General features: G+C 36.7%; 3 protein-coding genes across 7 annotated transcripts in view; 2 read left to right on the plus strand and 1 right to left on the minus strand.

The window, feature by feature from the left end:
- KCTD18 (potassium channel tetramerization domain containing 18) overlaps nucleotides 1-14,220 on the minus strand; it is a 31,670-nt gene extending 17,450 nt beyond the window's left edge. Inside the window, exons 1-3 of one of the 2 annotated variants that reach the window (XM_074910856.1) lie at nucleotides 14,096-14,220; nucleotides 11,325-11,432; nucleotides 1,325-1,383 (exon numbers count right to left, since the gene is read on the minus strand). The gene's annotated coding sequence lies outside the window, so the exon portion shown is untranslated. Of the gene's footprint in view, nucleotides 1-1,324; nucleotides 1,384-11,324; nucleotides 12,111-14,095 lie in introns of those variants that run through there. The other variant, XM_074910857.1, reaches the window with a different exon arrangement.
- On the plus strand, nucleotides 1,035-8,519 carry SGO2 (shugoshin 2). Its single transcript, XM_074910855.1, has 4 exons — nucleotides 1,035-1,181; nucleotides 1,701-3,704; nucleotides 6,600-6,747; nucleotides 8,193-8,519. The coding sequence occupies exons 1-4, from the start codon at nucleotides 1,067-1,069 to the stop codon at nucleotides 8,296-8,298; spliced, it is 2,373 nt and encodes a 790-aa protein (XP_074766956.1). The 5' UTR covers nucleotides 1,035-1,066; the 3' UTR covers nucleotides 8,299-8,519.
- The window catches only part of AOX1 (aldehyde oxidase 1), a 45,397-nt gene continuing 34,951 nt past the window's right edge, over nucleotides 12,133-22,578 (plus strand). For 2 of the 4 annotated variants that reach the window (XM_074910852.1, XM_074910853.1), the window contains exons 1-9: nucleotides 12,133-12,413; nucleotides 13,486-13,543; nucleotides 16,692-16,788; nucleotides 17,967-18,075; nucleotides 18,631-18,757; nucleotides 19,636-19,697; nucleotides 20,317-20,397; nucleotides 21,290-21,370; nucleotides 22,376-22,520. In XM_074910852.1, coding sequence (XP_074766953.1) covers nucleotides 12,165-12,413; nucleotides 13,486-13,543; nucleotides 16,692-16,788; nucleotides 17,967-18,075; nucleotides 18,631-18,757; nucleotides 19,636-19,697; nucleotides 20,317-20,397; nucleotides 21,290-21,370; nucleotides 22,376-22,520 — 1,009 coding nt within the window. In that variant the 5' untranslated portion in view covers nucleotides 12,133-12,164. Of the gene's footprint in view, nucleotides 12,414-13,177; nucleotides 13,284-13,485; nucleotides 13,571-16,682; nucleotides 16,789-17,966; nucleotides 18,076-18,630; nucleotides 18,758-19,635; nucleotides 19,698-20,316; nucleotides 20,398-21,289; nucleotides 21,371-22,375; nucleotides 22,521-22,578 lie in introns of those variants that run through there. The other 2 variants (XM_074910851.1, XM_074910854.1) reach the window with 2 other exon arrangements.

Raw genomic sequence — 22,578 nt, forward strand, 5'->3', positions numbered from 1 at the left:
TTGGAAAAAGCAGTATGTGGTATTCTTTACCAATGAGTGAGCTACGTACCTTCCTTGCTTAGTGCTGTGATAAATACCTGGCTTGTGGAAACTTTACCAGAAAACATTGTCCATGTTAGTCCTTGTGTCACAGCAAAATTACAGTTGCTTTTTAAAAAGTACTATTTTTATTGTCTGTTCTGAACAGTTGCTTAATGTTGCTTTGTTCTTCTATATGTATAATACACTTTGCATTACTTATAGTTACTTTAAATTGCTTTGGGATGCAAATAGGTTACGGATTTTAGTAAGTTTTGCTGCAAAATATTTAAAATTATTGTGTGTTCGAATATCATGCATCTTTCATCAGTACTTCTATTTTTTGCGTATTCTTCTTTTTTTTTTTTTATTTCCTGTGGATATTTCTGATACTTAAAACATAAGAGAATATTCAACTGTTTCTACTTCCCCACTGTTCTTTTTAAAGAACCTTCAGAGTCCTCTTCCTCTGGCAGCTGGTCCAAGTAGCCCTACTGAAGGCCAGTTTGAGAGTACATGGCAGGCTGCTAGGTAGGTGGTTATATTACATGCAGAAGTTGGTAAGTGTCTGCGAACTTTTTTTACAACTGATCTTTGTATATTGTCCTAGGCATTTTTGAGGTAATGAGAAACATTTTCCTGTCTAATTCAGAAATTACCAATATGTAACTTGTAATTTATATAGAGAGAGGAAGTGGTAGACAAACCTTGTGTTTGACTAAGTTGCTGCTTTCTTTATGGGATCTCACCAGCACAAAGCAGGATTCTCCATCGTAAAAAATATATTTGCCCCTCAGATAGAACCAGATTTTATACCTGAGTTCTTGTTTTCTGCTTTTATACATTATTAAGGGACTGTTTTAAACAATTGAATATTATGGCATAAAATGTAATAAAAATCTTCACAGGAAAATTTCCTCTTTTCAGATCTGTAGAATTGCCAGTGAAGCTTCCTTTAATTGCAACAGCTAATGCAAAACATCAAGACAGCCCTTCTGTGTGTGAAATACCAAATTCTCATAAGTGTACCACTATTTTGTCAAAGGAAATGCATTCAGATCAATTCAAGTCAGAATTATCATTTCCTTCTGGTACAAATAATCAAAAGTTAATTGAAATAGACCCAGTGGAAACAACCATTGACAAAAATATATTTTTAAAAGGTATGGTGTATTTCTGTACAGGTGATTAATTTTTCAGAGCTATCTGACAATTAATATTTAATAATTCATTACTTGATGTGCGATACAGAAGGTATGGTAAGATTCCTAAACTGTAATAAACTAACAAAAAATAGAATACTCACCCATAAGTGTAGATTTCCTGACAATCTCTTGTAGAATAATGTTTATTGAAATAACAGGGCTGAAATGCAACAAAATTAATGTGAACAGAATAAAACTTGATAAGATACCTAAATAATAATTGTAGTATTTATAGAAAAATACATTTTTATTTATACCCAATTTCAAAAGTCCAGCTTTGGTAAAATATTAAATTAGTTCTAGTTGACTAAATTTTTAAGGATCAACCATAGAATATGTGTATTCAGTAAAAATAAAACAAAATATGCAGTTTCTAATTTTCCATGCTTCTGGTTCAACCTTCAGTAATCTGTTTTATTCTGATAACTGTACCCTATTCTTTCTTTCCCCAAGCTACTGATTTTTTTCTTTTTGCAGAAAATCAATTATCCACAGAACTAACTTGCAATAGCGCCTTCCTGGCTCATGTCAAAAATACACAATCTTTAAGACAGTCTGAGGAGCTTACAAAACAATATAATGATAGTTCGTTGTCATTCTGTGGAAATGTGACTGAAAGGAAAAAACATGCAGTACTTCATAAGTCAAAAACTCAACCTAATAGAAAGGATTTTGATAAAAAATGTGGCTCAAATAATCTGCCTCATCACGGTATCAACAGCAGCAGCAACACCAATGACATGAATTTGCAGAAAAGTTCAAGTGACTTGTCTCGCATTATTCCTTCAGCTCTTAAATTTAGCAATGAAAGTAAGATAGATTTTAAGAAACTACTTTTTACTGACAAGAGGAAGCCTGAAGAAACTGTTTATGATGCTGATATGGAATTGACTGCAAGCGATGCAGGTGTGCTACTCACAGTTACAGCGAAAGACAAAGATAAATTACACCAAACTACAAATAGTAGTGCCAGTTCTGTTAAAACATTAGCAAGTTTCAGAAAAGTAAAATATTCTAAGATGAACAAAGAGAAAATTAAAAGCAAGAGTGAAGCCAGTTCAAATCTGTATGCAGAAGAAGGGCACACTAGGGCTGACAACAGTGAAATTTCAAAAACTACTGACTCACAAAATCAACTGTTCCAAAGTCAGACAGAACAGCTATCTACAGGAAGTTCTGCAGGGAAACAGAGTTTGCTAAATACCAGCAAATATTATCAAGCACAAAAATGTCCAAGTAAAGCTGAGGATACTAGGAGGACATACCAGGTTATCTTAAGTCCAAGAAAACAGGAGACAAAGAACGAAACTTTTTCAGAAATTTTTGAAGACATGGAAAGCAAAATACAAAAAGCAGACTCAAACTCATCTATTAATAAGATCCCACCAGAAATTTATTGTGCTGAAAATTCGCCATTCCAGGAAAACACTTCTAATGTATTGCCTTTACAATGGGACTTTCTGCATGCAGATGAGAAACATAGCAGACCAGAAAAAAACAAGAAAACTTTTCAAAACCCTTCTAAAATGAACACAGTGAAATACTGCAGAGCGAAGAATGGGCAATATGGAGAATGTACTACAAAAAAGTCTCCAACAGAAGTACACCAGCATGACAGCAAGAGAAAACAGGACGAGAAGAATATTATAAAGAGAAGATACAACAAAAAAAATAGTTACAGACAAAATGGAGAAACTGAAAGTGACAGCATTCATAAAATTACTCAGAAAGTAGACCAAAAGAGTAGCCATTTTTCGCCAGGCAGATTAAAACTTACATTGTCAAAGACTAGCCGGAAAGCATATATAATACCAAAAGAAAATCTAAAACAGTTCTCGCTTTGCAAAAATGAAGAATTTAAAAATAAAGATGCGTTGCTTGGAAATAAAATAACTGAAACTCAACAAATGCAGGTAGCTTTAGTTACCCAGAATGGTGTAACTATGAATACACCACAGGCTAAAGAACAAGTTGATGATGGTGCTAATACGTTTAAGGAAGTAGATTCCTCATCAGTGGCACATAAAAGCCCTCACATTAGTAATTCTAATAATTGGGTAAAGCTCAAACAGAGGTTGAGTTCTGATGTTACTGAGACCAGACCAGAAGAAAATTATTTCAGGCATATTGATCAGGGAAAGCAGAAAATTTTGGATGACCAGGAGGACCCTCATGAGAGAGATTCCTTTATAAGCAAGTTAAAGCCTATGGTTCAAAAACCAGAATTTTCAAAATTCTTGCCTGTCAAGAGTTCTGAGAATATGCCATTAAATGTAGATAGCTTTTTCCAGGAGGGTCTTTCCAACGTGGACCTCCCAGCTCTTGATAACCACGGTGTTTCCATGAACTTCTCTATACTGAAAAACTCTGGAATGTATGGGGAAAATGATCATAATAAAGCACTGGATGCTGGAAAAGTAGAACAAAAACGGGATCGTATTTCTAAAGAGACTTACAGAAAGACTCTGACACCTTGTCACGGTAAGTGTAAGTGTCACAGTGAGGAAAAAAATACGGGATTTTGAATTGGGTAGTGCCTGAAATAGTGGTAAGGTATCTTCTTCTAATACTATCCTACTCTTATTGCTTGCTTAAAGCGAATAAAACAGGAGTGGGAAAAGGTAAGAATGAAAATCACTAAAATTATTCATATTCTATATCACATGTTGGTAACAATATATTTTTTAGTCATGATAACTAATATCCTTGTTACTTTTCAGTATATTCCAAAGTGACATTTAATTGGGCAGATGTTAGTCTACATTCTTGAGGAGCAATTAGAGTTGGAGCCTGTATTCATTTTTCAAAAAATGTGATGGAATTCAGAAAGTTGAGGGTAGAAAGGGTACAATAGCTTGAGTTTTTATACAAGGGAAATAAGAGTGAACTACACTGTTCCCTTCGTAAATGGAGAACATAGCTGGACTTAAGATTTCATTTGTTTTTCTTTAGAAACACTGCAATTCAATAGGAATTCTGAGATCTAAAAAAAGTTCTTTGAGCAGGTGTTTTCTAGAATCTACCTACGAGCAAACTTTCATGTGGCAACATCTTTAAGTAAGATACATTAAGAATATAATCAAACTTTAGTGTAGTCTGGAAGATAGGTTCAGATTCTTCTATCATACCATGAAATTACTGTAAAGGAGCTAAAGGAATATATGACTAACATGTCTATGCCTGAGTTTAAATATGCCTTAAAATATAGCTTTGAAGTTTCCTAGTATGGGGGGGGGTATTTTGTAAACATATTTATTCTCAACAAGTTCCTGTTTATTTCATTGTCTCTGAGAAAGTCCCAACACCTAGACAGTTTCCTGGCTCAAATTAATAGCTTGAAGCCCAACTATCAAGCAAATACTGCCTTGGCTTCATTTGAATGGTAGGAAACAATGGCCAAAAAAATCTCCTATTTTACATGATCACAGAATAGGAATACTGGTAGACCATTGTGTGAGGTGTTAGTCCTGGTAATTTGCAGTTGCATTTTCTCATCTTTGTTTCCTTCTTTGGAAGGTAGAAAAAGGATCCTATAATTTTATTAACTTTAATGATAGATTAGTAACCCCTTGTGATCAGCAGTATCAAAGACTACTGACATGAAAAGCAAGCTAATAATTTGATCTTCATCCATTCAGGCATAGTTCAAAAACCAGTTCATTTTTCATCCTATATCCAAATCCATATCTTGAATTAAAAGAAAGCAAGAAAATGACATCCTTTCTGATGATGCCAGCTCTTTTGATCACTACCTTGATCTGTACTTAGAAATACACCTTGAAAGTCTCCTGTGATGATAGTTAGATCTATGTGAACATAAATATTCACACTCAAAGGCTTTCCTAAATAATGCAGACTCATAGATGTCTCAAAATTCTTGCTGCTTAAAAAGAAGTTGACCTGATCTCTAACCTTAAACCTTAGGAAAAACTCAGAATAACAATTTACTTTCACTTAAAAACTAGCATAAATCAAGATTGATTTGTGAGGCAGCCAAACTTGGGAGGTTTTTCATGACTGGAGACTACTCTCTTTTAAACCAAATGAGCATTGCTTTTCCTTAATGAATTCCTTCAAAAGACAGTGCTTTTTCTTCTGCCTTTTTAAGTCAGGAGGGACTTTGGGCAAGCAGCCCAAAGTCACCTTAACATGTCTCTCATATTTAGAAGTAAAGTTAGCAGAAATCCAATGAAGAACTGTTAACTTTATGTCTCTGCTTAACACATTTCAGAAGACTATTGATGAAATAATCAGTCTTACCCACTGAGATATTTTACTTATCTCAGCACAGAATTCTGCTTACAGGGAAATAGCAATTTGGCACTACCAGCTTGACCATCAGTTAAGAGTGTGTATGCTAGACTGTACAAGGCATTCAGCTGCTGTAATAAAGAAAGAAAATCTTCACTTTTTTGACAAGTACATAAATATACAGTGATATAATTTATTGGTGTCAAGATAGACACACCAAAAAATTCATAATTTATCCCATATACGTATGAATTTCCTCCATGAGATCAATAGCATCCATTTGCTGCCACAGAGGGTTTAAGGTAAAGCGTTCAAACTCAACAAATGAAGATAAGAGAGTTTTAAATTCAGTTCCTTTGAAAAACTACGTTCCAGATGTACTCATTTGGATGCCATAAATCTGAAATTTGACTGGTATCAGCGATGAATGTACACTCTTGGAAGAACTTCTAAGGCACACAGATTAAGACTATTTATTTCATCTTGGATTGCTGTGTGCATTAAATTTTACAGCTTTTCAGAGAGACTATGATCTATAAATGGTTTAGAATTTTTTGAAATGTGGGCTAAATAATAATTTCAGTATTTCTCCCATTATTAAAATGTTTGTCTCCAAATTAAATACTCATTGTTTAGTCTGGCATTCCAAATTAATTTTAAAGGATTACGGAAAGCTGACACAAGTAATACTTCTTCGTCCAAGGCTCTTTACTTTTTTAATGGAGTGTTCCTTTTGGACATGTTCAGTGGTTCAAAATACAAGACATGATAAATAGTTTGGTACTATAGAGTTCTGAAGATAAGGACACTCACGTAACCACCTCATTCTGTATACATATGCCCAAGGAGCAGGCATGAAGTTGGAAAATGCGGTACTAGAGAACTCTTATACAGGTTGAATCTTCAGATCATACATGTATGCTCTCCCCCTGCATTCAAGGCCATGAACTATGTGCAGTTTTACTTTTTTAAATGCAGTTACTTGGGAGTATTCAGCAGCTAGCTGCAAATTACAGTAACCAAAGTACCTGAATTAAGAAATGCTAATTAGATGTAATTATGAATTCAAAGTTTACTTAATGATTCAGAAGATATTTTAAATGAGACAAACTACTGTATTCACAGGCAAAAAGGCTTTGCAAGATCTGACAAATACTAATATACAGTCTCGTACTTCCTTACCTAAATCCCCCCAAACTGTAGAAGAAAACTCAGCAGCACCATCTAGACGAGGAAGAGACACTGTTTGCTACAAAGAACCCAGTCTAAAATGGTAGGTACACGTAAATTAGGGCTTTTGTTTGTTTTTTGGAGTACGTAACTATCCCCAGTAAAGACTTGCTATTAAATCCCCCAAATAAACTGTTGAAGTGGCAAGATAATTTAGGCAGTAGTAGTATATCATTCAGTCATTTGCTTCAACTAGTTGTATCTTATGTAAGAAGTTGCTTGAATTTAAGGTATATTAATTTGATAATTAGTTATTAATCTCCCCATGTTCTTAGCAAATTTGGTGGCACAGGATTTCTTAGATTGTTAAAAGACAAGATATCAATTGTGTAATTACTATTAAATATAAAAAAAAGGATTTAAAAGCCAAACTTGCAGATAAGAAAACTAATGTATTTGTACTTAAGTGAATAGATTTAAATCCCAACAGACCTTTAAACTGATTACTTCTGAATATATTCGGAAAGTTTTTTGCCACAAAGTTGGTTGGGGTTTTTGGTTTGATTTGTTGGGTTTTTCTTAAAGTTTAATATTAATTTAAGGAAAAATTACATTGTGTTGTGTGTGTATTAATAGAATGCATATTCATGAGATAAAGGCAGTATCAAGATTTCCCTGTAAGAGCATTGAGAGTGAATGGATTATAGCAACTTACTTTATGACAAAGGTGTAGAAAGAGTATGTCTTTCTTTTTGGGCAAAACTGTGGGAGAAGTTAAATCCATAAACTGAAAAAAATCAGCACAGTGTACTCATACACCCTCAAAATATTTTTGTTTACCTCTGTGAGTAAGCAAACAATTAATTGACACAATGAGACTGAGGATAAATGGGAGATAAAAGTAATGTAGGAAGTGTCTTTTCACTTTACCACTGGCTTTTCAGAAATATTTATGCCAGATAGCTTGTAAAAGAAATGCAAAGGGGTTAGAGTTCCATTTTTTCTTTTACTAATTGAATTGGACACTAAAATGGTGTAATATATTGACACATTCTCCTCTTTTGCCCCACACTGATAAGGCTCTGTATTTCTGGAGAAAGACAGTAACTAATAACAGAAATAAACGTGGATGTCACTCAAGATTTTAGATTACTGTGTCCTATTTATATTTTATTTTCAAGTATACCATCCTGAATGGATGCTTTTAAGCTTTTGGTTTAAATAATTTTTGAGTTTTGTCTTACAGGAATAAGTTATGATTACTCATGTACTAACATGATAATTTTTTTTTTAAAAAAAACAACCAACCAACCAACAAACATAAAAAGACTAATATTTTTAGCATTATTTTGAAAAATGGTAGTTATCTATGCCTTGCTTTTTCAGACATTTATTTTCCATAAATTTAATTTCTTTAGTATAACAAGCTTTCAGTGAGAGTATTTACCATTTAGAATTTTTTTTATAATTACATAAACATTATAATTATAGTTACACAAGTGCTTGGTAATATTAATATATGATGGTTTTTATTTATTTTGTTTACAGCAAACTAAGGCGTGGGGATCAGTTTACAGATGCACAATTTCTGGATTCCCCAGTCTGTAGAGTTAAAAATAAAAGATGTTTTAAAAGTAAATCAAAATTTATTTGAAGAAGACAAGAGAATTGCCTTTATGAACATTACTTCTAAAATTGGTACAGTTTTAAATATATATATATATATATATATATGTGTGTGTGTGTGTGTGTTTAGCAGTATAGAGTGCTTATTGTTCTTTGATTAGTAAAGGTTTTCCAAAGTGGAATTTCCTGGAAAGAAGACCCTATACAAGGAACACAATGCTTTACTGAGGAAGGCAAATATAGGTTAGGCTCCACTCTTGTGTTTTGCATTTCTGGTCAGTAAGTTATAATTTGATCAGAGGGTTTGCATCACGTTTAATTTGTAAGAAAAGTGTACATTTTAATGAGAATTAAAAATAAATCACCTTTGGGAATTTTAATGTGAGTTGCTCATATTTACCATGAGTATTTACCACAAGCATCCAAAATTTTAATAAATCTACTGAAATAGATCGAGACAGTGCCCTTTTTTTGATAGTTGACCTTTAGATTTGACAGAAACATACTGAAATGTGAATGAGGAAGTCTCATTCTGAGGAATAGTAGCGAGTATCTACGTGCAGGAGGCAGACAGAAAGAAAATAGCACTGCAATAGAAATTCAGTAGCACACTGGATCCAGACAAAGTAACACCTTGAGTTTCTGACTGAGAGAGTGCTAGTGTCATGTCTAATACAACCACATCATAGCATTCAGCTATCAGGTTTTTGTACTGCTTCCCCTCTGGATTCTCACAATCACTTCTGCATTCCGTAATGCACCGTCAGCTGACAAACAGTTTTCTGGCGTTATCTGAATTGTAGATGCTGCCAGCTGCAGGCTATAGTTCACAGCCCACACAACTTTTAAAGATCACATTGGTTCAGGTACGTTTTGCAACCAGGAGAGCCATAGCTCATTTTTATTGAGACAGATACAAATAAATTAACTTCTTTTGGGTATAGAAGGTTGTTCTTCACACAGTATGGAGTTATGCTGAGGAATTCCTTACTACAGGCGTAGATGTTATTAGTTTACATGGGCTTAAAAATTGATTAGAGAAATTAATGGAAGAAAAATCTATGAGGAATTACCAGAAACACCATTTCTGGCACAGGATGTCCCTGGATTGCAAATTGTTGAAGTCTGGAAGAGTATTCTGAAGAAACCTGACTATGCATTTGACCAATTTTTATACTTTTCCCAAGGACATTCACTGTTGCAACTTTCAGAGACCAGGTCTTTGGTTAGCTAGTCTGATACGGTACACCTCTTTTTAAGAGGTGTAACTGATACTCTTAAATTCATAATATATTCTTAAAAATACCAAACCAAACTGTACTCTTTGTACTTCATTGTATCTTCCACTGTAACTTGGGAAGTTGATGAAGAAAATAGTCCTGGAAACTCTTTCCACACATGTTAAAGTCAAGAAGGTGATTGGGAGTAGTCGGCATTGATTTAGAAGGGGGAAATCATGCTTTGTTAACCCTATATCCTTCTCCGACAAGACAGCTAGCTCAGTGGGTGAGGAGAGAAGCAAATGTTTGTTGCAACTTTAGTAAGGTTTTTGACATTGCCTCTGATAACATCCCACAGACAAGCTGAAGAAGTATGTGTTAGTTAAGTGCACAGTGAGGTGGGTTGAAAACTGGCTGAACCACCAGTGCCAGAGGGTTGGTGATCAGCGGCATACAGTCCTGTTGGAGGCAAAACCCTAGGGCTCCCTGGGATTTCATACTGGGGCCGGTACTGTTTAACATCTTCATACGAACCTGTATGACGAGACAGAGTGCAGCCTACACAAACTTGTGGTTGATACAAAACTGGGAGGAGTGGCTGCAACACTGGATGCTGCCATTCAGAGGGACTTGGACAGGCTAGAGAAATGGGCTGAGAGGAATCTCGTGAAGTTCAACAAGGGGAGCCTGCGTCCTTCTCCTGTTGTCAGAATTTCGGCTGCTTATTTTGACAGAAAAATGAGTCATATATATAAAAATATACCCCTGGATATAGCTTTCAGGTGTGTACATTCCACATGTAAGTCTTGACCTATAACCATGAACAGTAAGAGGCACAAAAGCATTATTTACAGATATTTAAGTAATACCACAACTGTTTTCTGTTGTGTTTTTTTTAATGATAATCTGTAGCCCCAGGGCAGCTTCCCCAAGATCCTGTAGAACATTTAGTGCATGAATTTGGAGCTAAATATGCCATTAGTGAGGTAGTTTACATAGGGGAACTTTATCCCCTAAACAGAGAGCTTGTTTAGCTATGGTCACCAGAGACCATGCAAAGATTGTAAATGTACAGCAATAATGAGAGCAAGATATTTTCATATAGAACCTCACAGGGAAAAAAGTATTCCCTCAATATGAAATTCTTCCAATACGAATCTTACCTTATCACCCAGGCAATGTGATCTGTATTACAACACAGAGCTGTTAAAATTACTATCTCAGAAGTTTCAGCAAAGAGACATTTTCTTTCTGAAACATGCTATGTTACTACATTAGCAGGAACATTTTGAAGAGGTTCAGAGATGCTTGAGAAGATAGATTCTATCCTGACTCAATGTTATTTAGAAAAGAATTACACATAGAATATTTTTATACATGCTTTCTTGTATTTTTTTGCCAAGTTTGTAGTTAATTTTTAATTGGAATGTTCTTGTTAGCTTTCACTCTTTATCAACATCACCAGCTGTATCATTAGAAATCCAAAAGAAGTATCTCTTACAATTTATGTCCCCTGTTCAGGCACTGCAGCAGCAAAACTGTTTTTTTGAAATTGTTGTTTCTATTGCCTGTGGTTTGAAAGCTAGAAACAGCAGCACATGCTTCATTTTCTGAGAAAAAAAGTAATCTGTTTGGAGATGGTCTTAATTATTTTTCAGTGAAAGTCCTGTTTTTCCACATAGCCTCAGGTGTTACCAGCTGGACTTCTACTGTGTTCCAAATAAAAGCATGTCATTTTCAATGAAAATATAAGGCCTAGGGCTTAATGCCTTAGTTTCTTTCATTCCTTTTAGTATAGATATCTTTCAAAATAACAAAGGATAAAGAAAATTACCTGAATACGTGCAGAAGTTGTTTTAAGTAACTCTGAAATCATTGTTGCTACTGCTCTTCTTTTCTTGTTTTCTCCATCCTTACTGGTTTTGTTGTTCAAATTGATGTACTATAAACAAAGAAAATTTAATTTGTCATTTTCTAGGATGCAGTTCTTTTAATTTAATTTTAATGGTTGCTTAGTTTAGGTACTGCATAAACAATGTTACGTTGCTGATTGAATCTTCACTAAAAGTGCTTGTTTTATCAGATCAGTTGATACATCAGAAGCTCTTACCAGGAAAAAGGTGTAAAAACAGCTCATGATACTTGAGATAAAATTAATGTGTAGCTGTCACAGGGATTAAGATTATTTTGCTGACTATAAAGTAATTTGAATTTTTTATAGCTTCAAGGTTGCTTTTACTCATGTTTGTTTTGGGTTTGGTGGTTTGTTTGTTGTTTTTTTTTTTTTTTTCATTTAGTATTTTTGTTTACCGCATATATATATATTTACATTTGTAGGGAAATTAATGCTATATATTTAGGTTTAGATTAAACAGGAAGAAGCAAATATGATTCTATAAACCCTTGCTTGCACAAGTAGCCCTTAGAAATGCTTATAATACCTGGAAGTTACTGCCGATTTTTTTGTGAGTGCAAATTTATGCCAAATTCCCCCTGGGCTCATGATCACTACATTGCTGGATTTTATCACAATTTAAAATTACCTTTGGAGATTTTATTGTCAGAATGTAACAACGGTTCACATTGCTAATGTTGCTGTGTTGCTCTGGAGAAACATGTGTGTCGTTTAAGAAAGTGGGAGGTATGCCTTAGTGTTCCTGTCTTGTTCCGGCGAATGAAAGGTGTGGGAGCGCTGTACCGTTTCCTTGGGGCAGCTCGGCTTCTGGCGGCGGGACGCCCCGCGCAGTGCCCCCGCCGGTCCCGCTGCCGCCGTGTCCGTGCCCGCCCCGCCTGCCGAGCCTCTCCGGCGGCGGCTGCGGCAGTGCCCGGGGCTTGCTGCTGCGGGCTCCGGGGCTGGGCTGCAATGGCCCTGCAAGGGGCGGCGGGCGCCGAGGAGCTGATTTTCTATGTGAATGGGAGGAAGGTAAGTGTTGCCCGGAAAGAGTGTGGAGAAAGGGGGGCTGCTGTTCCAGAAGTAACCCCGAAGGGTGCGGGCATTCAGACTTCTTCCTCATGGGAATATAACGGAATCCTCACACGAGCCTCCAGAAGCATTCCTTCCCATCTCCTCCACCGTGGGTAAGAAGCGAATCAACCTCCAGGTATTGCTTTAGTTAGCTAATGCTCTTCTGCATACAGCAAGTGCTGTTAGAAGGGAAGAAATGGCTGAAGAGGACAAACGTGTTTAAAACATCCCCTTTTCATTAGCTCTGCTGCGTTTGGGGGAAAAAACGTGTCAAAGTGCAATGGACTTCCAGCTGGCTATCAAATTTGCCTGGTGAGCAAACCACCTTTTCACTTGTATGTGCCTGACTTCTCATCTTTGATGGAGTATCAGAGGAGAGGTATCAGATGGTATCAGAGACACAACAGAAAGTCAGCAAGACTCGGGTGCCAAAGAGTGAGCTATTAGCCAGCCTGAAGAGAATATTGCAAGAACAATATTAAACTGTTTGTTGATTCAGTGCAACTGAAAGGAACTAGCTGATTCTAAGCAACGGAATAAGAAATGCTGTAATCGATCAGGAATGTAGGCATTTCTATTGCTCTCTGTTGTTAGTCTGTTACAGCAAGTGAAAGTTTATATAAATAAACCTAGAAGAAAACTGATTCCTGCTGATAGCTTTACAGGCTATCTAGTGTTCATGCCAGTAGGTTAAAATGCCAGGGAGATTCTAAAATCTGAAAATGATTAATTCTTTATGCTATGCTGCGTCTATTGTAGCAGAGTTCTGCATTTTTATTTCTAGCATGGCTGAAGGTGAATACCCTCAGTATGACCTTTCACTGAGCAGCAGTTATTTTTAGTAGTTGCAAAAAGCCCTGGCACATCTTTCATGGAAATGTGTATATCTGAGAAGGAATTTCCAGAAGGAGCCCAAACTCTCCTGTGGTGTTTGGCAATTAGTCTAGTTCTATGAGAGGCAACTCAAGTTTTTGAAAATATTTAGAAAAGCCTTGGTTTCTTAGTTAAACCTTGTTTTTAATTTCTGCAGATAATAGAGAAAAATGCTGATCCTGAACAAATGCTGTTGTCTTATCTGCGAAAGAGACGTATCCTTTTCTTGTCTGTTCCCTTAAGTCACTCATTTGAAAGCCTTATTCAAGCAAAATTCTCATAAATGATAATTAAAAGGTGATTTACCAGGTTAAGGAAGTTATGACTCCCTTAAAAGAACCATATTGAATGATGTGCCTTTCCTAAGCCAAATACTCTTCAGTGAGCTGCTGTATTTTTAGCCTAGTCTTCAAAAGCTATTCCATCAGGCATGATGTGTGTGTGTGTATCTGTGTTCCTCCCCTCTTCTCCCATAAAGAAATTTAAGAACGTTTTGGCCGTATACAGAAAGCTTGACAGAATAGAAGTCTCCAAGCTTTGTTGAAAGTCTTTCTCCCAGGAAAGGGAGAAAGATCTTGTGATGAGACCCTGAGTCTGCTGGAATTTTGAGGTAATCTATGTTTTCTTATGAAAAGAACTCTAAACAAATTTCTAAACTCAAAAACCAGGTTTAAAAGTAAGTAAATGTGAAGAAATATGTTTTTTTTTTTAAAAAAAAAATAATATTAGTAAGACAGAACAGAAGTTGGGAGAACTAGAAATCTCACCCTGACAGTTTTGTCTTTGCAGGCAAGGTTCTTTCCTCCTGTCTTGGTTTCAGTCCACAGCTCAGTGGCTTTCTGAGTTGCTACAAATTGTGCAGCACTTGCTCTGATCTTTACCTCTCTTCCTCTTCACCATTTCAGAGGCCTGACCATGTGTCTGCTCTCAGCTGTTCTTAGAATGTTTCCAAAATCTGCTGCGTCACAAGCTTATTCTCAGTGTTCATGAAGCTGTTGTGTAATATTCTGAACACGTGTAGGGACTTTCAGCCAGGAGCAGGGAGCAGCTGTGAGGAAGAGCAGAATTTCTCTGTTTTGCAGCTTCCCAGACTGTCTCATGAAACATACCCACACAGGGCAAGTGATGTACTGTGTACTATAGGATTCACATGGGAGAGATTTTTTATATTTATCTCAAAAGAAAAACTTAAGTTGAAACATGTTTGTTACTGGCCAGTCATAAGGAGGAGTCTGGAGCAGAATAGGTTGCTGTAGTTACGGTGATTATGAAACTATTCTTCAGTAATGTGAAAAACTTCAGATTCCACTGGACTATAAAAAGTAGGATCATAGAATCATTTAGGTTGGAAAAGACCCTTAAGATCATCGAGTCCAACAATTAACCTAACACTAGCCATTCCACTAGTAAGCCATGTCCATAACTGCCATGTCTGCACATCTTTTAAATACGTCCAGGGATCATGACTCAGCCCCTTCCTGGGCAGCCTGTTCTAATGCTTGGCAACCGTTCTGGTGAAGAAATTTTTCCTAATGTCCAATCTAAACTTCCCTGGTGGAAGTTGAGGCCATTTCTTCTCATTCTATCACTCCCTACTTGGGAGAAGAGACCAAACCCACCAAGCAGCTCAGTACCAGCCCTACTGCAAGAGTTGTACTTTGTTGGTTAGCGTACATTGGTGAGTGAGATAATGTAATTCTGCACTGACTTGCTCTTATACCTTGAAAAATCATTTAACCTTTTTGTATCATTGTACCCTGCTTATAAAATGAGGATAACATTAGCTTTTTTCAGGAGCTAGTTGGTTTCACAATAGATTTTAAATGTCAACCTGTAGTATTCCTGCCCTCTGTTGCTTAGGTCTGTATGGTGGTGTGCTATTCCCTAAAATGCACCTGCCCAGCTGTGTCTGAGACCACTTTGCTAGCCAGATACTGGAACTGATCCTTTTTACGGTGAGCCTCCACATATATTGAGTTAATGTAGCCGGGGGACAACTAACTTCAGTAAAGAGACAAAAATTAATGTCAGGGATCAAAAATATAGGACAGGAATATCTTATGCTGCTGTTGCCAAACTTTATAATGCGAGATGGTTGCCTGAGTGAGCATGAGGAACTTTAGCATCTTCTGGTAATGTGTTTTACAATTGCAAGGTACAGTACAATACCTCTTTAAGCATCACGTCATCTTTTTTTTGAGGCTAAATGCTATAGGAATTGGCACATTAGAGCACTGTTAATAACTAGAAGGCCCACTGTAGATTAACAAGTAAATACAAGTGCAGGAAGGGAAGAAACCGTATCTTAAAATGTATTTTCTTTGTCTGACAGGGTAGGATGTCTGTGAAAGGGTTCAGTAAGCACTTTACAGTGGAAAAAGTGGTAGAACTTTATTAGATAAGACCTTAAAGCAATATATGCATCACAAAACTTTACTGCAAGTGAAGAATGCTAACCCTCATGTTGACAAACATTTTTTTTCTTTTGACAATGTGATGTGAGAAGAAGGCAGCCCCTTTCCCCTCTATCATTCCTGACTCCTGGTAGATAGTTCTCTTCCTGCACTTTATGCCAGCTGTGGCGTTCCTCAGACCTCTCTGTGTACCAATTACACTCATTAGGCCAGCAGAAAACTAACTCAGGAAAAACAGAGTGAATGAGGGACTCAGTCACTAATTAGTCAGCTTGTCACTAGTCAGTTCATGGAAGGGACTGGTGAGATAAAGACTTGGTGCGAGAGGTCTTGGGTTTAGGAGCAAGTAATGTTGGGAAGAGGAAGCACAGAAGAGGAGGAAGTAATGGGGAGTAACGCATCTTCCTTTTGGTGGCTGTAGAACATTAAATTAGCTGTTTGTCAATCCACAGCTTCAGATTGGCCACTGTTCTAGATTAATTTCTATGAACACTTCTCTCATAAGTGTGATCTTACAGATGAGATGCAAAGTTAATATCCTGACTAGAAATGGGCCTTCTGGGAAAAACTTGGATATTGGTTTTAGTGTTCTGCTGGAACTTCAAACATAGAGCTATTTTGCCCATTGCATGTTTCTTCCTTTCATATTTTCACTTGGAAAACTATTTTTCATTTCCTCTTTCTGTCACAACTTATTCCTCTTCTAAAAGTAATCAGAATCCATTTTTCTGTTTCCTTGGGAACAGAATTTTTGTCATGTCATTCCTTAGCTTCAATCTTCACTGAAAATTGTAATCCAACACAGAAAGGAGTCTCATACATTTGCTATCATACCAAACCAATTCTGTATTCCTTAACAGTTCAGGAAAAAAAGGTGACCTCCAACTTTGAGCAGAATAAAGACCAAAATGAAACCTGATCATTTTTTCCCTAATGATAGCATTTTCAGTCCGTCTTACAGGAACTAAGTATGGCTGTGGAGGAGGTGGCTGTGGTGCCTGCACAGTGATGATATCAACTTATGAGCCAGCTTCAAAGAAGATACGGTATCCTTAACAGAATATTTTGAAAACTGCACAGAATCTTAGGACTGTAGATACCATTTTCAGATATGAAACTGTAAAGACAAAGTTGTAAAATCTGTACTTAATAATAAAAGGATTGAAAGGAAGTGACACTTTAATCCAAAAGAGAACACTGTGAAAAATACTGGTCCTTCAGCTATGTTGTAAATTTGCTTGAAATATCATGCTCAGATGTTTTAATTTGCTCATGTATACTTCTAGCTCCTGCAAGGAGTTTTCTCTTTTGGGGGCATACATTTAACACCTGTTGTATTTACCACTGCAATGTGGCTCCTACCTGCAGCTCTGTCATATGACTGATGGGAATATAGGACAGGCAGAAGCTTGAGTCTTACCAGCCCTTTAATACTGAACCCCCTCCCTACACTCCACTCACAAAAAGGACTTTGAAACTCAAAACCAGAGTTTCATTAATCTGGAAAGTGGAATAGATTACTTTTAAACTGAGAAAACTCCAGTGAAATTTTTAAATGGTAACATGTTGTTGTCAATTGAATATCTTTTTTAGGTGGGGAAAAAGTCAAAATGTACTGGTTGTTCCTTTTGACATTCCTGGACTGCAATGCAAATCAAGATGTTTAAAGTTATTATAGGAGCTGAAGTTAAAACAGAATGACATTTGAAAAGAAACATTTCAGCTATAGTAAACCAAAACATTTTATTGCTAATGATGAAAAGCTTTGAGATTTTTTCATTTTGGTATGTTGTTCCTATTTTGAATGATACTTATTTTACATCAGAATTTCCTTTGGGTCAGAAATTTGATTATAAATTTGCAGCAGTAATTCCTTATTTCCTTCAAATGACTACACCAACCCTCCCTCCCCATCTTCCTCCTCCAAAACACACTTCGCAGGTTGTTTGTGGGCAGGAGAGACAAGAGGGCAATTAGAAAAGACTGAAATATTAAGGAAGATGCAATTCAACAGAACTGTTCTCATAGATATGGTTTTTATAGTGGGGACAACAAACACAGCTAGTAAGTGATACCTTCTATAAAACTTATTCTCTTCTCATTCCAAATGATGATAATGACTGCTTTGTAAGTATAAACTATGTCTTGACTGCCCACAAAATTATATTAATGCATCTTTATTATAATAATATTCATGTTCTTTATTCTCCTTTATATTCCAAAGCCATTATTCAGCAAATGCATGTTTGCTTCCCATTTGCTCCTTGTATGGTGCAGCAGTGACCACAGTGGAAGGTGTTGGAAGTACAAAAACTAGGGTTCATCCAGTTCAGGTGAGAGTACAGTATCACTGTGTAAGAGGATTAATGATTTCTTCCTTGCTATGGGCTGGCTTGAGTGGCAGTGCTTTTAGGGCACATGGGAATTTCATATGATGATTATTCTCCCTACTAAATGATAACAGAAGACACCACAAGTTTCTGACGGTTCGTTGATCAAGGCTGATGAGATATGGCTCATGACGGATCTTGCTTTAATACTGACAGCCTTATCCAGTAGTTGGTATGAAAGAATTGCTGGCGTAGATCGGGCTTGTGCTCTATTTGGGCTAATGGCACATCCTGGACCAAGTCCCTTTAGCTGATGTTTTAGTGTGAATGCAAAAAAGACAGAAGTCCACTGAAGGTTAATTAGCTTCCTTAGTAAGATGTGTCTGGGCATCACACACAAAATAATTATTCTTATTTGAGATTGCTTAAATTGTTTTACTTAAAAGTTCTGATTTACTATGAAGACAACATTTAGTATGGCATCTCCCATTTAAGAGAGAGTTCATTAGAATGGTGACGTACACTGGAAGGAGTGCTATTTGTGGTGTTGCATTTCAGGAAAGGCTTGCCAAGTGCCACGGCTCCCAGTGTGGTTTCTGCACCCCTGGAATGGTGATGTCCATATACACTTTGCTAAGAAACCACCCAGAACCAACTTCAGAGCAGATGATTGCAGCTCTGGCTGGTAAATATTGCTACTTTTTAATTTGTAGGTATGTCCTTGAACCCTTGAACCATTTTCTTCAGATACTTTGTGTGCGTCTGTGTGAGTACACATGCATGCACGTGCGTATGTACTCTGTACAAATTGTGCTTCCCAGCAGAGTTGCTACTGGATACAGACCTTGAATTCTCTATCACTCTTTTATCCTGGAGAATTAAGCATGGAGCTGTGGATTGTTTCAGGGACAGGTGTTCAGAACATCCCCATATGTGTCTTTTGAAGTGCTTTAGATCAGATGCGCAAAAATGATGTCATATTGGAGAAGCAGCTGCATCTGAATGTCTCTGACATCCCGTTACATCTGGAGTTGAGAATGTCATAAGACTCACAGGAGATACCTTTTGTGGTAGGAATAAAACAGTCAAGTAAGGTAGAGCGATGCAGACCATCTTCACTAAGGGAGAGCGTGAGCATTTATTGCAGGTAAAATAGCCTTCTGTCATCTGTTGTGCTCTAGAGCCACAGTAGAACCAAAGGCATTTTCTGTTACTATGAGGTGAACTTAGATGGAGGTGTAATGCTAACCTCCTTCACTACTAGAAATAAGTCAGAGGAAGGAGAAAAACATTTTGAGTGGGTGAAGAATATTGTACAATCTCTTGTTCTCCTGCATACTAAGCTGTAGTCAGCACTCTCTCTAGTGCAGCTCTCAAGTATTAATAACCTTTTTCCTCAGGAGCTGCAGGGTCCTAAGTCTTGTGACACTGATCTTTTTCTTCTTTTGGAGAGCTAATGCTTCTCCTTAAGCTTCAAAAATGCAAACCTCTTATAAAGACGTGACATTTGAAAGCCACATGCTTTAGAACAAAGCTTTTTCTTATCAGTGCCCTTTTTTTCAGGGAACTTGTGCCGCTGCACTGGGTATAGGCCGATCCTAGATGCCTGTAAAACCTTCTGTAAGGTAAGAAGTAGTGATGATAGGAATAGTAGATTGTGCCCATTAGTGTATATATGTATACAAACCATCAAGATTTTCATTAAGATCATCTCTTTGCTCTGTTAAGAGATGTAGGTCTGAGTAAGGTGTATAGAGGCCTAACCCATTACAAAAATTGATTAACACAAATGAACTTGGTGTCTAGCCTGGATTATGAAGAGTAATCTGAAGTAACTCCATGTGTTTTACTGTGGGTCAGTACTGGCATAGGTAAAAGCAGAATTTGGATCCATGTTCTTAGTAATTTATCACTCAATGCAACATGTCAGGAACCTACAGTGAAAAAAATGGGAGAGTGAACGGTGGGTAAAAGAAATAATACAGACTATCTATGTGTCCTCTCACGAGGTCAGCTTAATTTCACATAGTATGAATTATTTTGTATTAAGGACTTCAACATCTGATGATTTTAAGTTATTTTTGAATAACATTTCTTTAACACATAATCCTTCTGATTTATCTTATTATTAAACTTCATCAAGGACTTTATTAAAATATAAAGAGACAGTCTTATTGGTTTAAGCAGGATTCAACTCATTACCCTTCTGGGCAGTATTTCACTAATGGAATATTCCTACTTTAGGAATCCATTTGTTGTCAAAGGAAAACAAATGAGAAGTGTTGCCTGGATCAGGAAGATGATTTATTTGGCAAGGAAGAGAAGGTAGGGTTTTAAGTATTTTACCTGTCCTATTTAGATATAAAACTTATAGAAAGAGTATTGCATGGCTTTTCTCTTGTGATTACAATAAATGCAGTATAGTCTGCCATTTTTATCCTCCACCTTATTCACCTTGCATATTATTTGTGAAATAAGATATTTTATTTTTCCTTGCAAGAAATTTTGAGATATTTTGGAAAATTAAGGATTCTTTCATATGAGAAGGTGATGTTGTGGCAGATAGTTGGTATAAAGTAGTTCGGATTTCCAGGGTTCAGATTTGAGCAGTCCTTCAAGTTCAGGAATATTAGTGTTCTCAGCTCTACTCATACAGTGATCATCATATCATGCAAGAAATCAGGGCATATATGAAACTGTCTTAAATTAATAATCAGTGATGATCCGAATGTAACCACTGATCTCTTACAAATCTAACTGCTGTCTTGAGTCTGAAGAACTGGTGCACTCTTAAAAATCAGAGTTATTATTGTAATTTTTCATGAAACCTCTTATCCACATGAATATTTGACTTTGTTCTCTCTTTCAATATTATCTGATCTACTACTTCAGGTTTTGAGTACTGTAGGTTGACATGAAACCAGCTACTCTCTTATAGTAGGACTATAGGAAGATTCTGCTTAGTCTTTGAGTTGGTTGCCTCTACACTCATTTGTGTTAGCAGTGAACTTTGAGAACACTTCCTTCGCCTTAGCAGCTCCAAATAATACATGGTAATTTAGCACCAAATCCAAATGCTAATGGAATTACTAATTTGCTACTGACTTCAGTGGGACCTTCATGGTTTGTTTTTTGGGTTTGCTTTTTTTTAAAAAAAAAAAAAAAATTAATGATGAGAGAAAACTCTTGGGTTTTGCTTGTTTTCTTTCTTTTTAAGGTTTCCACCAGACTATTTTCAACAGATGAATTCCAGCCCTTAGATCCCACCCAGGAGCTTATATTTCCTCCAGAACTAATGGTAATTTTTGCTACTTATAGACTATTCTTTAGCTCTGTCTTTTCCTTCGTAGTCCCTTGTTCAGACCTCATTCTGAAGTCCTGCTTAGCAGTAACTAATCAGAAGAAATGTCATAACATTTTAATGTAAATCCAAAACTATATTCCTTTCTTTTTCCAGTGAGCTAATTGAATGCTCACATACAAAAAATAGTCATATTGGGAAAATGAAGTTGCAGAGTTAGGTATTAGGTGAGAAGGCACAGAAGTGACCAAAACTGGGTTTTCAGTGTAGCACCTGAAGATACAAATGCTTCTCAGCAGACTGAATGGTAAACACCTTTTAGCATTGATAAAACAATGCATTTTCCCCGTTTTGTGGCTTAATAGTTTTGCTGGTCAAAATGTCAGCCTCAGCCACCCAGAGTGGGGAGTGTTTAGCCTCAGTGATTAAAGTGACAAAGATATAAGCAGCAATTGACAGCAATATTTCTCATAGAAAAACTGAAAACTGTTTGCTTTACATTGTCAATCTATAGATTCAAAGCCAAGTTCTCTGTAACTAGCTGTCTGCTTGTGGAGGAAGGTTGGTAACTGTGGGACAAGGATTCTTGACTGTGCATTTGTGCCACCACTAGTTCACAAACTATTTCCAAGAGCTAGAACAGCCAGAGACATCCACATGCATACTTATCTAGAAAGGGATGCTGCTGCCAGTGTCACTGGTGACCTCCAAGCAAGCTAAGTGTGCAGACACTTCCCTAAGTATTTTTTATCTCTTTTCTAATAATTTCAGCAGTTGCAGGATCTATTCCTACATTTTTTGCTTGGAGGCTATTTATTATCAATCTTGTTTATTAGCTCATTGGAATTAACTGAAGATGTTTCAGCCATGCACCTTAGAAATTTGCCACTGTGCAAAAGAGCCAGCATAGGAGTCCCATTTCTGTCCAGTTTTGAAGGATTAAGTATAACTCTGCCATTTTTTAATGTCTAAATATTTAAAACTGCTACATTTTCCCATCAGAGAATGGCTGAAAATCAACCAAAAAGAACTCTGTCTTTTCATGGGGAGCGAATGACATGGATTTCTCCTGTAAGCTTAGATGAATTACTGGATCTGAAAGCTGCCTATCCCAAAGCACCTCTTTTGGTTGGGAACACCAGTGTGGGTATGTATACAATCAGAATGGCTCCCGTTGACACAGGTCCAGTGTGAATGGGAAGAGT

Source organism: Athene noctua, chromosome 7 (genome assembly GCF_965140245.1).
Source record: "Athene noctua chromosome 7, bAthNoc1.hap1.1, whole genome shotgun sequence".
Lineage (NCBI taxonomy): Eukaryota > Metazoa > Chordata > Aves > Strigiformes > Strigidae > Athene > Athene noctua.